We start from the raw sequence: 18146 nt of genomic DNA on the forward strand, positions 1-18146 counted from the left end.
CATTACTGAGTGTAAAGGTATAATCTAACATGTAATACTTTGGTTTACGTTTTGTTTTGATTGTTGCCATGGAGATAGAAATAAAATAGAACGAGCAAGCTGCGGTAATTGGAAGTAAGGAATTAATATGAATTGAAGGAGTGAACAAGTTTAGGCAGGAAGAAAGAATGTATATAAACGAAAGGTGAAAGTAAGCAAGGACACTCAAGGGCAGGAACATAGAGAAGCACTGAGTAGAGTACGGAGACGAGGAGAAAACTTATAGGCAGCTGAGAGTAAAGTCAGCGGTGACAGTAATAGGAATTTTAGTGCTGTAATAGGATTAACATAAGACCGGAAGATTAATAGGCAATCCAGAATAATTCCACTAAGTTCTAGAATTACTACATATTCCCATATCCCTTTGAAAAAGGATTGTGCAAAGCTCAACTTGTTATGCAGTAGTAAACATGGAATAATTATTCTGCCTTATAGCAAGTCTGTCAAGATTTGTGTAGCACGATAAATAATAATTCAGTTATCTCCGTGAAGAATTCTTTTGAATAGTGTTGCATCGGAGTAATAAGTGAATATAGGTTTGAAATGTGCTCACATTGAATCTGATGTGCTAAGGATTAATCCCGGTAAGAACAGTCCTACTTTATTTTATTTCAGTGCGAAGATTTAAGTGATAGCTCCGTCTCGAATATCCTAACATTTACTGTGGCATTTTGCTGAGTTCAGCCGAAGTTAGAAACTTGAAAGTAATTCCCCTTGAAGTAATGACTGCCGCCATTAATAATTTAATAAGTGCTTGCTGACTAAGTGTAAAGTTATAGAGTGCAACTGAGTGGTACGAGTAAAATTTATTTACTTAGAAATTCTGAAGTATTGAGCAGTGTGAACAATTTTTGTTATTAGGAGAACTGTGAATTTAGTATCAGAAGATTTGATGGTTAATTCTATGTGAATGTTTTGATCTGAAGAACGAAGTTATTTGTATTATCTTATTTTCGGAGTTATAATTTTATGTACTTGTCATAAACATGTCTATAACCTTGTATTAAATGTTTTGTTTTATTGGTTTCAATATTTTGTGTGTGTGTGTGCCTGATTCTTTTTCATTGCACCATTCATAAAAAGTTCGGATCTTGCGGGAGCCTTAAGTGTAATATATTAAATTTGGCCTCTATGATTAATGAGACTGCTGAATTAATTGAAGATTGATTCTACTATTCTGCATAGGCTAATCTAAATATGGGGTGGTGCAGTATAAATTTCCCTATATTTTGATTAGTAATCAACCAGCAATTAATTGAATTTATTAAGAACAACTTTACATCAAGATTGCGGATTCAAAACTAGGAAGTACGTTTCAACACCCCTATTATGTCGATCTGGTACTTATCTAATTCCTCAGCTAGCTCCATTTCTTTGCCATTCAGGCTTCTTATGTTGATAGTACCACTCTTTAATTCTGGTGATGTTGAGTTGGGGTGTGTTTTCAAATTTGTTCCAGCAGCTGACTTTTCGCTGTTTGTCCTGGTTCCCTGGCAAAAACAACGGGGACCTTGTTTAACCGGGCGACACCCCAGCTGGCATGAAATTTTGTCATGTTGTACCATTATTTTGTATTTTGGTTTAACCAGTAAAAATACAATTTGGTCTGCTAAATCCCAAATTGCCAGCCCATCCTCGTTCGTTCAGTATCCAGGTAGATACCCAAAAGGGTGCACCATGAGAAGGTGAGGATTGGACATTAGGTCAGAAGCCCTGGTCGGTTCTCTGCATTCCTTTAAAGTCTATGTGGAGGTCTCCTCTCAGTTATACAGCTTTGACCTTTAAGCACTCCAGATCATCTAAACAAAATATACAAGTAATATTTGGAATTGAATTTCTGAAACGTCATGGTTTTGCATGCAATTTTGTTGATAATACAGTGTCCTTGTGTGGACTAGAATGCTGTTTGAACAGGACATCAGATGACAGTGGAAAATTAGAGCAGTCTCCTGGAGTTTTTCAAGACACTAATGATAATGATGAAGTGTTTAATATTGAAACTCTAAAGAATAAGGAACCTAGTTCACAAATTTGGGAAAAGGATGAGATTGTCCGAGCTCAGAAAGATGATCCTGTACTTAAAACTATTTATGAAGCAGTGTTGAAGGGTGAAACTCAACTGGATACATTTTTAAACCTGGAAAACTTATATTTAGATAAAGATGGGTTACTCTTATCTAGACAAATGGAAGGTTGAAAATGAAAATATTGGCACCAACTCAAATGATTCCCTGGATCATGCACACTTTCCATGATTCCGACTTGGCAGGACACCAAGCATTTTCTAGAACTTGGGAAAGAATAAAGGATTGTTACATCTGGAAAGGTATGAAGAGTGGCATGATTTGACATACTCACATATGTCAAATCATGCCATAAGTGCCAAATAGGATCCCCTTTTAGAGGAAAAGCTCCATTACAACCATTTCCAATTCCAACTAGACCTTTTCAGGCTGTTGCTATTGATCTTGTAGGTCCACTTCCAATTACTAAAAAAGGCAATAGGTACATTCTAGTAGCCATAGATATGCTAACTAGATTTCCTGAAGCAGTCTCAATGAAGGATCAAACTGCAAAGACTATTGCAAGAAAGTTTTTGAATATGATTATTTGTAGATATGGAACTCCTCAGACCTTACTTTCAGATCAAGGAGCAAATTTCACATCTGAACTGTTGTTACAATTATGTAAATTACTTAATGTTAGGAAGATTTTTACTACACCTTACCACCCACAGTGTAATGGTATGTGTGAAAGGCTGAATAAAAATATAAAGCAAATACTTTCCAATTTGGCAAATACTAAAATGAATGATTAGTATACATATATTTCTCAAGCATTATTTGCATGCAGATCTGCTTTTCATTCTGCTATCAAAGAAAAACCATCTTTTGCTTTATATGGCTTTGATCCAATCTTTCCTAATGAACTTGTTTCAGTCATTCCTAATACAGGATACAATGACATAAATGAGTATCTGGAAACAGTAATAGATAAATTTTCCGCTACTCATAGATTAGTAGGTGAAATAAGTAAATTAAGTTCGCAGAAAACTAGACAGTATATAAATATTTCTATAGACGTTTTAAAAGGAATATTGGAGGAAATGCTAATTGAAAGATTTATAGTAGGTTCCGAAAAGGGAATTGTAGAGCTGTGAATTCTTTTAAAGTGGAAGAGTTTAAGACTGTCAATAAGCATTAGTGAATAAAAGAAGAAATTGCTATTTATGTTCTAAAGGAATGTTCGAGAAAATTCTGATTAGAAAGTTTCATCTGTATTAAGGATGCCAAATCTAACTGTTATTTCTACTAAAAAGAGGAGACAGAATTGAGTCAGAAAGAATTAATGTGTGCTGCATAAGTAATGAGAAAGGATCCTGTGAAAATGAAGAATAAAGTCATCATATATCTTCGGAAAAGGGCCTTAACAGAGAAAGAAACTGGCTAATGAACATTTTGTCATTGTGAAAACAAAGTGTTTAGTTTAGTCTTAAGTGTAAGTTTATTTTAAAAAGGCCTTAGATCCAATTAAATTTGTAGTTAGTTATATAATATTTGTTTGAAGTATATATATTGTTTTTATTATATTAAATGTGTTTATTTTGTATTTTGAGTGAGTGATTATTTGGATTCTGAAAGAAAGAGTTAAGGTCATTGCATCAATTGGAGTGAACCCTTTAAATATATAGGTACACTCGGAAATAAATTAAAAATAATTGTTGAACAGAGATCATTTCTATATAACCATCTCTCTATATAAAAATCTCTAATTTATTAACAAACTAACATCTACCCTACATGGAAACAAGTCAACATCTAGCCCATCCCAAAGAAAAGTGTTAAAAGTCAACCAACAAACCACTGTCTAATTGCTCTCGCTTCTGTTCTCTCTAAAGTTATGAAGAAGGTCATTAACAACCAACTCTTGAACAACCTAGAGACATATCTACTAATCAGTGACCAGCAGTATGGATTCTGCCACTCAATCTACAGCTGATCTTCTTGCTTTCACCATCCACCTCTGGACCCAAGCCATGGAAAAATTTGGAGGAACTCACTTGGTAGCCCTCAACATTTCAAAGGCATTTGATTGGGTTTGGCAGGGGCCTACTTAACAAACTCCGGTCCTATGGTTTGCCTTCCACGCTCTGCAACTGGATCACCAACTTTCTCACTGGTTGCTCACTACTTGTCATGGTGAACAGTTTCTTCTCCCTGATTTCCCCATCAATGCAAGGCTTCCAATCCTATCCATAGCTTTGCTGATGACAGTACACTCTATTCCTCCTTTTCATTTGGCATAGCTTATAGTATTCAAGTATCAGAATCTTCAATATCTACCACAATCAGTGACCTGAACTTTGATCTCCTAGCTATATCCCAGTGGTAGCAAGGACAACCATGTAAACTTCAGTGCCACCAAAACTGAGTTCTGTCTGATCTCTCACAAGAAAGCTTGCATCCCTCCCTCTTTATCTTCAGTAATATTGAAATATCTAAACATGATCAAATTTCTCTTCATGGACTGACCTGCACCTCTGGTCTTTCCTGGCTAACTGCTCTATATGAAGCCCAAATCCACCCAGCTATGGAATATTACTTCCATATTTGGGGTGGTGCACTAAAATCCTCTAAGATTGCTTGATTCTATCTAATCTGGCTAATTAATAATCCCTCTCTCTCTCTCATATACCAACTTCGGTCCTTCTCTCACAGACATTCAGTTTCTGCCTTGTGCCTCTTCTACAGATACTTTCATGGACAATACGCTGCTGAATTTGCCACTATTATTCCTCTACTCTCTTACAGAATCATTAAAACAAGAGCCACTGCTAACTAACACCCTTTTACAGTTCATCTTAAAACTCACCGAACCAGCTTCACTGCCTCCTCTTTCATTCCATCTACTTCTGTCCTTTGGAACAGTCTCCCACACTCTGCCTTCCCTGAAGATTACAATCCTCAGCTGTTCAAGCAAAGTTCCTCTTGCCCACACACAGTACTAATGTGCTGTAGGTCTTGTGGGCTTTCATGTGTGGATCAGATTTAAAAAAAAAAAAAAAAAACACATGCTTCGTTTTTTTTTTTTTTTTAATGCAGTATCTACTTTAAAAATTTTTCTTTTTCTAGAAAATGCATTACATTTCACTTAAATATTAATGTGCAGTCAAGAATTGTGGAGAGTTTGATTTTTGCTTCTGCAGACTTTGTGCATTCTCTTGTGCTGATTGATCATGAACTCGTTGCTTATGTATTAAAAATCAAGTAGATACTGATGACTCATTTATGTTCAGTTTTATGATTTAGTAGGGAGTTGTGATGAGCAGTAACTGAATAATATATTAGGAACTGACAGCATGAAATGTAGAAAGCTTAAACTGTCACCTTCACACCTAACATTTTGAAATTAAAGATAAACCTTATGAATTTTTCAGAAGAAAATGCAAACAAAATCATTCTCAGCATAATATTTATTTTAAAAGCTATTAGAGATGAACAAATTTGGATTATCGTCACACTTTGAAGTCAACTCTTCTAGCATTGTATAAAATCCAATGGGTAGAATGCTGTTCTTGCATTTAGGATATCATCAAAAATCTTCATGCTATCCAAAAATATAGAAACATCAACTACATTCTCAGTAGAGAATCTACAGAATAAGCGAAATTTTCAGCTGTTTGGACCAAGTTTTAATGAAAATGGCAAATTAAATATGAAAATAGCTGATTAGAGTGACATCATTAGCATTCAAGAGCTTATGAGCAGAGCTGATCTAGGGTTACAGAGACCAATAGAATGGGAGAGGAATGGTTAGCAAAACAGACATTTTGATCCCAGGATGATCCAAAAGGAAGACCAAATTCTAAATAGGTTGATGCAGTTAGCAGTTCCTTAGAAGACTGTCAAGATCTGACAGTATTGGAGACCTGACAAATAAGATTAATTAGGAAGAAAATTGTTAATAATTAATGTAACAGCCTTTGTTATAATATAACATTGTACCAATGACTACAGTTTTCATCTCTTTAAGAAACACATTAACAGATTCCTGATTTTTCTCCAATCACTTTTCTATGTAGGTCTTGTGTGGGAGGTGATATAACTAATAAAAAAAATTTACTGTCATGGTTTCTTGTATATCTCTTGAGGTTCATTATGAATTAATGATAAAAAGAATATGTTTTAATTCAATTTAATAAACTTTTATTTCCAGATATCTTTCCCTGGAATACTAGTAATTGATGAAATTGGCAAAATGGAGTTGTTCAGTGAACTTTTTCAACAAGCAGTGAAATCTGCATTTAAAAATTATCGAGTACCAATATTGGCTACCGTACCTGTTTCAAAAGGAATACCTTTGGCTTTAGTTGAAGAATTGAAAAATAGAAAGGATACCACACTGTATACAGTAAGTTTTTATTTTATTTTTTAATTTAATGTCAGTGACTCCCAAGAAAGGTTATAAACCTATATATTATATTATTATTATGTAGGTACCTCCATGGAGTCAGAAGAATCATTATAGGAGATTCATTATTCACATAACAGCCACCTCTGGCAAACCATTCACCACCCTCCAACCAAAAATTCTAGTCCTAGTACCGTTGCTAACCATATTCTTATTATATAGTTTCTATGGGTAACCCTTGCTCTCTCCCTTCCTGCCATGTACTGAAAGATGTATTCAATGTAGATTCTAAAAACCCCTTTAATAAATTATATGCTTCTATCATTTCTCCTCTTTTACACCTATCAGCTAGTTTTGGGAGCCCACACACCATCAATCTATTCTCATAGCAAGCATTTCCATAGATCTGCCATAATCTTTGTCACTCAGCTCTGGATCCTCTCCACCACTTCTTCATTCCCATGGAATCTGAGTGTTCTGGATTTGTGCATAGTAGTCCAAATGTGGCTATTAAAGCTTTATAAAGGGGAGCAATAACTTCTCTGTCTTTACATGTTAGTATGTTCTTCAACAAACACATATTCTGATGTTCTGTTTTGGCTACCTTCACAATATGCCCTCTAAACTGGCCACAACCCCCCCCCCCTCTCCCTAAGTCAGTCATCTTCATATCAATAGCCTCTTTGGCATCCAAGAAACTTGGCTTTTTTTTTTTTTTTTTTTCATTGAGGAGCCTATTTTACACCCAACTAACTCTTAACTTATACAAATCCCAAGTCTCGCATGTCTGGGGTGGTGCAAAGTCCCTTAAAATCCTTAATGCCATCCAGATGTGAGCAATTAGGCTCATAGATGATTCCTCTCTTACAGATTCACTTCAACCTCTATCTCATTGGTGCAGTGTTTCTGTAGTATGTCTATCCTCTAGGTACTTCCTGTGAATTCACTGCTCCAGTGAATTGGCAACCATCATTCCTTCACTTTCTGTTTCATCTGTTAAGACAAGAGCATCAGCTGCCCAGCATCTCTTTACTGTGCAACTGTGAACACACAGAACCTGCTTCTATTTTTTCTCTTTTATTCCATCTACCTCTATCCTCTGGAAAAACGTTCCTCATGAAGTATTCTCAAACAATTGTAACCTGCAACTCTTCAAATTTCCTGTAGTTCAGTTCCATCAATATAGTAAAGAGCTTATACTTAGCCACATTAAACTGCAGGCATCTACCTTTATCCATACTGCTAGACTACTTAAGTCATCTTGTAGGATCTCTACATTGCCTTCATTTACCCTCACTCTTCTCAGTTTTTGCATCATCAGCAAGCAACTGAATATTTCCTCAAATTATTTCCTATATAATTGATGTACAAATTAAACATAGAAGGCCAAGAACTGTGGTACATCACTGGTCACCTTCTGGACTCATCTCCAGAAACCACTCTTTGTCATCTGTTCATCAGCCACTCTAATCCAAATCACCAGAATTCTATGTAGTCTTGTCAAATGCCTTTGCAAAGTCTAGCAGTATCACTGAGTAGTCATTTTCCTTATCCTATTCCATTTTCACTTTATTATAAAAAGTAAGTGAATTACTAAAAGGAAGACTTAGCCTTCACAAAACCATATTGTCCCTTGTGAATTATCATATTCCTATCTACCTAGTCATGAATTCTACTTTTCACCAATTTGTCCAATACCTTAACCACCACTGCCGAGATGCTGATCAACCTATAATTTGCTACTTTTGTCTTGGAACCTTCTATATACAGAGTGACTATTTTGCCTGCTTTCTACTCCATTAGCACCTTACCAGTACTGAGGCTTAAATTAAACAGCTTGGTCAGAGAAGCTGATAATTCTCATCTATAATTCTCTTCTATTAGGTTCAATATGACATCTGATCCCATCACTGTTTGCATTGAGGTGCTACAATATTCTGAGCACTTCCAATTCTTCAACCTCTATTCCCCTATCAGTCAATGTTACACCCTTGCAAAATGCTCACTTGGTAATTCAGCTATTTGGTTTGCTTCTCTTACCTCCCTACCATCAGCACATTTTAAAGACATTCCTCGTTTTAGTTGCCATGCAGCAAAAGAACTCTTTAGGGTTTCTTTTGGACTCATCAGCTAGCTTTTTCATAATTAGCTTTGGCCTTCCTTACCATACCAGTCACCCTTCTTGCCTGCTCCTTATACATGCTCATGCACATGTTTTTATCTGCAAATCCTGGATGATGCAATTCGTCCATCTAACTCCCACCTTCTGACTCTAGATATGCATTCTGATGCTGCTTTCTTCGAACACCTCTTGACCACTTTCTGTGTACCACTAATATCTCTCCCTTCTAAATTCTTATCCCATGGCACTGCTGAAAGCTGACCCCTCAGCTTGTCATAATCTGGTTTGTAATTTTATATATATGTCCCTTCTTAACAGAAAATTCTGCATGTCTGGCACTCTTCCAGGTTAAGACTACATTGATCAATTTCTGCAAGCAGAGGCAGCACAGCCGAATTGGTTACTGTTAAGTTCTCTGATGTTGTGACCAGATCTAGCAGTCTCGAACCTCATATCCCTTCCATTATGTGCTGCCTCAGGTAATTATCTCTCAACAGCTGTATAAATTCCATTTCCTTCCCTCTCTGTGACTGTTCTTCCTCCCAGTGCACTTTTCTTTTTCTTCAATTACTCTGCTATCATTAGCAAAACCCCTCCCCAATCCTGTTCCTTCTGTCCTCTGCATTCTGTTCCTATGACTATATCACCCTCGTTTAACTAAGTCTCAATAATGCTATAACTTTTGTGGCCAAGTTGACATAACTAATACCAAAAAATAAAGCTAGCTGAACTAATAAAAAAAAAAAAAAATGTAACATTGATTCTGTATTAATCTAGAATTCCTGCTCTGTAGACCAAATAAAACTTTTTCAAGCTACTCCAGGTCTCCCATTGTGCAACATAATATTATCTATAACTCATTATACGGTATAATGCAAAAAAAAACAGTACTGAACTTTGATACCCCTTCAGTGCACATGCTGTGAGATATGCCATTTGATTGATTGCATGCATAACTATATTTAGCTGTAGCAATGATTGACATTGGAAGAAAAGATGTTTATTGTTGAGCATTAGTTTCATTTATATGGAGGTGGTAGAGCAAATGATCCAAGCCTACGTGTTTATGAGCAGTTTGTTCTTTGTTTCTGTAAGCATGCCCCAAACAATAGTGTCGTCTTTGCCTTAATCGAGAGGTTCCAACATACTGGGAGTGTTCTGCCACAATGCAAAAGGAATGCAGAGCCTACACGCTGTTAATGCAAATGAGAATCACTAGTGTGCACTGGAGCAAGTGTTACAGTCTCTCAAACGCAGTCAACATCAGACAACAGTAAAACTTGGGATACCGAGGTGGTCACTACAGAGAATCCTTAAGGAGCTGGGTGCCTTTCTGTGACCTTGAATTGCAAGCTACATTGAGAATATGTTGGTTCCTTTCACCCAGGATATGCACAGGACGTTTCATGCAAAAAACATTCCATTTCTTGCACAGGCATTCCAACAGGACAGAGCAACCTGTCACACACATCACATGTTTCTAGAGCCTATTTATCAGAACACTTCCCCAGGAGGCTCTTTTGAGGTTCACAGTTCATGTTCCCCTGATCTCACATCACTTGGTGCCTTTGTTTGGGATATGTTGAGGGAGTGGATATTCCACTGTGACCCACCTCTAAACCTTGAACTAAGGGATAAAATTACACGATATGTCCAGCAGATGTCCCAAACCTGTCATATTGGAGAACAAAATGACAGAGAACCTTTGCATGCACTACTAAATCTGTCTTGAAAGACAAGGTGCCCATTTTGAACATGTAATCCACTGTCGTTAATGCTTTTTTTGACCAAGATTCCACCAATAATTGTGGATGTACATATCATCTTTGTTAATAAGCCTGTTTACTCCATAACATATATCATTGTAGTTATTCAGTACAGTTTTTTGCACCATACTGTATTTCTCACACTAACTATATTATGAATATTGATGAATTTTATTGGTATATGTATGGGGGAACTGTTAAGCTCATTAGTCTATCTTGAATAATTCAAGTGACTTTTTATAAACATAATTGCTATCATAATAGGGTAGTTAATCCTATCTATATAGCTCTCTCTCTCTCGCTAATCATGTTATCTGGAATGAAACTCAACTTTTTTCATCCTTAGTTTTTAGTTAAAAACTAATTAAGGTCCTTGCATCCTAGTCACGATTTGAATATAAGAAGCATTGTCTCTACAAACTGAGATGTTTTATTTTTTAAAAAGCTTAATGTACACTTATTTTGTTATAATTGTACCTTCATTCTGGGTAGACTGAGCTACATAATCTTCAGGCCTCACTGGTCAGGGTGACAAATCGTTTACCACCTAAATACATTCACAGTTGGAGAATTAATTTAATATTGTCTTTCACTCTGTTAAAGTAACTTTTCCGTGGTTTGCTATACACTCGACTCTATACCAAAACTCACTAACCGTACAAACTACTGAAAAGTCCACCCAATTCTGTGCCAAAAGAAATTTTTGTAAGTGTCCCATGAGTTTGCTATAGTGAAAATCACTATAGTATATTTTGCAGAAAAATTTCTTTCTTAAAAAGTGATTTTAACTTATATTTTTGTGACTCCTATCCATGAAAGGTAGGAGTCACATCATCATCATCAAATTCCTGCCGTGTACCCTCAAGGGGTGTACAGGATATGATAGTACTACATGAAAAACTTACATCATTACTAACTTCCTATCTACAATTTTCCTCGAAATCCGTCTGTTACTTGTCAAGACTCCATCATTATCAGATCTTATATTTCTATCGTCTAAGGCACTTTGTACCGTATCAATCCACCTATATCTTGGTCTTCCTCTGGGTCGTTTTGCTGCCAACCTGGCAGAGAACACTTGTTTTGCTAATCTTTCTTTGCCCATTCTGTTTAAGTGACCATACCACCTGAGATTAGCTCTGCTAATGCATTATTGGATGTTGACAATGTCAAGTTCTTCCCTAATATTCTCATTTTTAATATGATATTGCCATTGATGCCATTTGTTCACGCCTATAATCTTTCTCAGGACTCTCATATTTGCGGTCTCCAGTCTTTGGTCAAGTGTTTTACTTCTGACCAAATTCATATGGAATAAGAGAGAAATTAGTCGGTACACTAAATTAGCTGTATACAAGACAGTGTTCAAACCAGTTTTAACTTATGGATCTGAGAGCTGGGCATACAGTCAGGAACACATATCCCTACTTGAAGTAGAAAAAGCCATCAAAGGCTTGAAATGTGGAAAGGCAGCAGGAATAGATGATGTTCGACCAGAAATGCTGAAGTATGGAGGTATAAAAGTCTGACATTGGCTGCACTATGCAGTGCAGCCACTGTCAGACTAAAAGAAGTAAAACACTTGACCAAAGACTGGAGACTGCAGATATGAGAGTCCTGAGAAAGATGAGGGGCACAAATAGATGGCATCAATGGCAATATCATATTAAAAATTAGGATATTAGGAAAGAACTTGACGTTGTCAGCATGCAGAATGTGTTAGCAGAGCTAATCTCAGGTGGTATGGTCACTTACACAGAATGCTAGAGGAAAGACTAGCAAAACAAGTGTTCTCTGCCAGGTTGGCAGGAAAAATCAGAGGAAGACCAAGATATAGGTGGATTGATACACTAAAAGTGCCTTAGACGATAGAAATATATGATCTGATAATGTTGGAGTCTTGACAACTAACAGACTTATTTGGAGGAAAATTGTAGATAGGATGTTAGTAATGATGTAAATTTTTCATGTAGTAATATCATATCCTGTACACCCCTTGAAGGTACATGGCAAGAATTTGATGCTGATGACATTTGCATGTGTTCTCTTGGCCAGTTTACTAAATTTTTCAACTGTTTTATTTATTATTATTATTATTATGGTTAATTGGGGCAGCTGTTTATTTGGAACGAATATTGAAGAACAGAAACAAACTGAGAATATAACCCAAAGTTGCTTCGCTTATTTGGGCTGCTTTATCGTGACTGTAGATGGCGCACATATAATGAATTGCATAGAAAGTGTTACTGTTAGTCAGTGTCCGGATACATAGTAGAGAGGACGAGCTTATTTTGAAAATGTAGTGATTCTACTTACAGTGACTGCTAGGTAGTGTACTTTTGATTAAAACAGGTATGTTAATTTTTTAGTGAAAGGCGTAACAAACAGTCTAGCAATTTAATTTTTAAATTATTTATTTATTTTTTTTATAAGGCCCCTGTCAAGATGCCTAGGAAAGATCTAATGTCTAAAGATGATCTGCTGAATATACAGCTGGCACTCATTCAGAATGCTTCGTACATATTTGGGAGGATGAGATCACATGCTGTATACTATATTGATGGAATTGAACTGCAAGAAGTTGACAAGGCAAGGAACTTGGGGATGATTGTTGACAGAGAATTTAGGCTTAGAGGGCATATTGCAAAGGTGGTTAAATTACATGGTTGTTGAAGAATGCACTGAGAATCAAGAATAGGGAAATTATTGTTCTGCTATATAAGGTATTAATAAGGCCACATCTGGACTATTGCACACAGATCTGGTCATTGGACTCCTTGATGATGAAGGTAGTGGAGAGGATTCAGAGGTGAGTGACACTTCAATCTAGCTATGAGAATAGATTGAAGACCTGTGAGCTCCAAAAAATAGCTGATAGGTATAAGAGAGGAGATATGATAGAAGCATATAAGTATTATTGGTGTCAGTAATAGTATTGACACCAATGACTTTTTCAGTACAATGCAGGAGGGGGCATCCCTGGAAATTGTGTAAGAGTGTGGTTAACAAAGGTATTAAGGACTAGATTTTTTGCTTGGAGATGGTGAATGGGTGGAATGCATTGCCAGAGATGGTTGTTAGTGAGTGCTTCATCTGTAAATAAGTTTAAGGAGAAGTATGCATAAATAATGGCTAGTGTGTCAATATAGGATCTCCTGCAGTGATTTTTCTGAATTCATGGAGACTCGTAATATTTGCTCACTAGTCTTGCTTTCCTTCCACAAATCTTCATCTTTTGCAACAAATACATCCATCACTCACTTCACTGAACATAGTCTCATATTACATATCACTTATTAAACTCCCCTAACATAGTCTTGACTGCCACTGTTTTATTATGCATTAGATATACTGACAATATCTATTTAATGTAGAATATACAAATTTTTCTTAAAAGCTAAACAACTCAATCTACCACACATTCGTTAAAAAAAAATATAGAACAAATTAACATATTAACTAAACTAGGTGGGCTCCATCCCCTTGACGCTTACTGCTCCCCTCCCCAGAGTTCTGGACTGGTAAGCCAGTTCCCCTTGAATTCTGATGACTCAAATTTTGAAGACTCGAAAGAGGGAGTCCTTCCTCCTTCCCCCCCCCCCCCCCCGAGTTCCAGACTGCTGTCAGAGTAGCCCCTGAGTTTCAAAACGTTTCAAATAACTTGACAAAAAAAAAAAAGCTTATCATTTTATATTATAGAATAGATTTGAAGAAATTATCTTTCTGCACTGCTCTCTGATCACTATTTTCAATTTTAAATTTAAATGTAATCAATTTTTTTCCCTCTTATATACAGGTGACTAGAGAAAATCGAGATAGGCTTGTTCATCAGATTTCACAGTTGTTGATACCAGATGCACATTAAAAGGTGGCCAAAAGAAATGGAAACATGTACTCTTAAAATAAAGTAATATAATTTATTGTGCTTTATGTATTAGTTATTTAAATCTTTAGTTCACATCATGCATTTTATCACAAATGCAGCATCATTTTCTTCTTCTGTGCTATCAGTATAAAATGGTTAAAACTTCAAATTATCCCTCCTGACTCCAACGAGGAAAGTGTCTGGAAAATCAATTTTTAATATGTATAGAGGAAATTACTTGTGAGTGTTCTAGATAAGATTTATGCAAGCATAATTCAGAAAAAATCAAAGAAAAAAGGAAGAACAGATCGAATTGAGACCAAATAAGGGGTTCTCGGGATGTTAGATTTTTACACTTCATGACAAAATAAACAGTCAAGAAATCATAGAAATGTATGTATTTAAGATTATTAGAGCTTGAAAAAGCCATTTTTTAGGTGACAGGATTAGCTGTTTATGATGCTACAAATATGGTGTAAAAGGAACATTGCTGAAGAATATACATGAAGTTGGTTTATAAAATCAGATGTAATACACAATTGAATTTCATGCTATTATTCATTATATCTTGATCACTTATAAAAAGCAGTGGTATTAAAACTGATATCAAAATAGAAAATATTTACACATACATACATAGCTCATGGCAAAAACATTGCTAAAAAAGAGAATCATGATGTCATTATATATTAACAAGATTGAAGAAGTTAAAAACTTAGAATTAAAACATAGAGCTAATCCAGGGAGTTGGAAAATTAAAATAAAATAAATAAAAGTTAAAAGTCTTAAGATGTTATAATAAGAAAAAACATATATATATCATTATAAATTCAATTTTTTCCCAGATTAATCAAAAATTCTGGATGAATGTTATCAAAACCAGGAGCCTTACCAGGCTTTAATTCCTTTAAGGCTGCTTCAACTTCTTACTGTGTAAAAGGGCATGCAAAATTTGAAGTTATAGATGAAGACTTGCTAAATTCTTTTAATATATCGATATTTACACAAAAAACATGAACATAAGTAAGAATATGTTAATCGTTTTGACTATTTAGGCACATTTTTGAATGAGAAAGGCAAATTAAATGTGGAAATAGATAACTGAATACTCTCTCTTGAGTTAGAACATTAAAAAATTAGCAGTATGAAAGACAGTGCTCAAAACCAGTTTAATTTAATGATATGAGAGTTCCAAGGAGATTGAGGAAAGTGAACAGATGGCATTAGTGGCAGAATCATTTAAAATGAAGATATTAGGAAGAACTTGATGTTATTCTTGAAGAATATGTGAGCACAGCTAAATGAAGGTGGTGTGTCATTTAGGCAGAATGCCAGGGGAAAGCTTAGCAAAAATATTTTTGCTAAGCTTTCCACAAGAGTTGAAAACCAGGATCTAGGTGGATTATTGCAGTTAGCATTGCCTTAGAAGGCCAAATGAAAGAGTTGATATGGAGACCTGATAATTCACAACTTAATTAGGAAATAGTTATGTTGGACTGTTATGGTATTCTGTTGACCTTTGGAGGGTAATTATCAAGAAATTATGGGTGTCTGACTTCATAGAATTTTTTCAAGAAAGTGACATCTGTCAAATATACTTCATTTACAGATTCTAGGGTTCACTTTCCACCAAATGATGAAAAGTAGCATCTGTATTGGTTTATTCCTCCATGAAAATGCAAAATGACAATTATTTCCTCTGGTGAAGTCAGACATGGTTTCATTTTCAGGACCTCTCTCTGTAAGGTTTAAATGCAGAGACCATGCATTCTCTAGTCTAACCTAAATTATGTTTCTATATTTCAACATTCTAGACAAGTCTGTTTTACCTACAGCAGATGTATGGAGAATTCAATGTGAATTTTTCCAGGTACCTCTGACAGCCACCTTACCCAGACTTCAGTAAATGAAGAATCATGATACTCTGCAGAGAATTATAATTTGTCATTCACATACCACAGCTGTCTAAATGCAGTGAGTTATGCATGATGAAAGTTGAAACATTGTGACAGTTTTTGGTCTGTGTGCAGCAACCCTTCCCTGAAACTATGGAGGAGACAAGTGTTCTGGCATAAACTTTTCACCTGATTGGGAGAGTCCACTGATCAACAAAAGTACGTAACCCTTTTGTCCCCTTATCAGTTTATCTGCTTATCTTTCTTTCACCATTACATTAGCATCTTTTAATGCTAGCATCCACAGTTGATTTCAGATACTTTAATTGTGCTGCAATCACAAAATGTGATTGACCAATATGGCAGCATATAATCATCAATTTCCTGATATATACCCTCAAAGCACGCACAGGATACTATGATAGCACTACATGATTAAGTTCACATAATTACTAATGTCTTATGAATAATCTGGCCTGGTTTGGCGAATTGTTAGCATATCCGCTCTCCAGCCAAGAGGCTGTGGGTTTGAATCCCGCCAAGGGCATGGATATTTGTGATTCTCTTACTAACTAGTTACCATATGTACTGCCGTGATCTGTGTCCTAGTGCAGTATGACCTTTGATGTCTTTGCACCATAAAAATTAAATTTAAAAAAAAAAGGGGGGAGGGACAATTTTTCTCTAAATTAGTCTAGCACTAGTCTGTATGCCAATATTGTCAGATCCCATATTTCATGGATATATGTGATACATATGACTGCATTAGTCCTCTTAGCTCTTGGTCTTCCTCTAGGTTTTTCCTGTTATTTTGGCAAAAAAAAAAAAAAAAACATGTTCTGCTAACCTTCCCCATTCTGTTTAACCTTGTGAGCAGTATGTACATGTATATCAGTATGTTTATATTGGCTTTTGAGCATTTTGCAGAGTAATGCTGCAATCTCTTAGGCAACCTTTCCAATTTTTTTTTTCCATTTATTTTTATTTATGTACCTTCTAAGGTGCATAAATAAATGGCGCGATAATGCATTTTTAACTCAATGTTCCAAGGATTAAGTGACTGTACTACCTTAGATTAGCTCTGGTCACACATTCAAGAATGTGTGACCAGAGCTATCGTATCTGTGGTCTCCATTCTTTGATCAAGTGTTTTATTTCTAATATAACTTTCAGATCCATAAGTTAAAACTAGTTTCAACACTGTATTGTATACAGTTAGTTCAGTGTTTGACTAATTTCTGTATTATTTATAAATTTATTCATTTGACTTCCTACCAATATCAGCTTTGTAATTCTGTTGTCTATTTCCATATTTATTCCCTCTTCACTAAAAATTGCTAAAATGATCCATAGTTCTCCCTTCAAGTTGCAGTTTTCAGTGTTTTTGCCTGTTTTCATTATATTTGCATTTTTATTGTTGATTTTAAACCAGATTTATTACAACAGTTATTCAGTTTAGTTAGGGACTCCTGCAGACTTGAAATGGATTTAAGGATATAACATCATCTGGATAAACCGAGATTAGCATCACCTATTTGATAAAGTTTAATTATTATTATTATTACGTAACACCTCCAGGGAGTCTAACGACTCATCAAGGGAGGGCACCTACTCCACAACTCTAGGTCTCCACTACTCTACTAACTTCAACTGCCTTCATCAGCTACACCAATGGCATCTACCACCACCACTAGTACTTTCACAGACATTCACAAACACCCATGCCCACGGCAGGATTCGAACCCACAGCCTTTTGGCTAGAGAACGGACATGCTAACCATTCGGCCAACCAGGCCGGCCAATTAATACTGCTTTCCTTTGTAATGTAATCCATATAGATAATGTGCACCCTTGTCTCATACCTGATTTAACATCAAACCATCTTCCTGTACCACCTTCAATTCTAACTACTGGCTTCTACTCAAATATAGACTATATATTGTTGAATATAATGTACCATTCACACCCTATAATTATAGCATTTTGAACAGCCTTTCTCTTGATACCTTGTTGAATGCCTTTTCAGATCTTCAAAACTCAAATATAGA

General features: G+C 35.7%; 1 protein-coding gene across 1 annotated transcript in view; it reads left to right on the forward strand.

The window, feature by feature from the left end:
• LOC150106310 (cancer-related nucleoside-triphosphatase) overlaps positions 1–14264 on the forward strand; it is a 74032-nt gene extending 59768 nt beyond the window's left edge. The window contains exons 4-5 of the mRNA XM_090392345.1: positions 6256–6450; positions 14135–14264. Of these exons, the coding sequence (XP_090248471.1) occupies positions 6256–6450; positions 14135–14203 (264 nt within the window). The 3' untranslated portion in view covers positions 14204–14264. The remainder of the gene's footprint in view (positions 1–6255; positions 6451–14134) is intronic.
• Positions 14265–18146: the final 3882 nt, after the last annotated feature.

This window comes from Typopeltis vanoorti, chromosome 5 (assembly GCF_054136105.1).
Source record: "Typopeltis vanoorti isolate ZY-2024b chromosome 5, IOZ_Tvanoo_1.0, whole genome shotgun sequence".
Classification (NCBI taxonomy): Eukaryota; Metazoa; Arthropoda; class Arachnida; order Uropygi; family Thelyphonidae; genus Typopeltis; species Typopeltis vanoorti.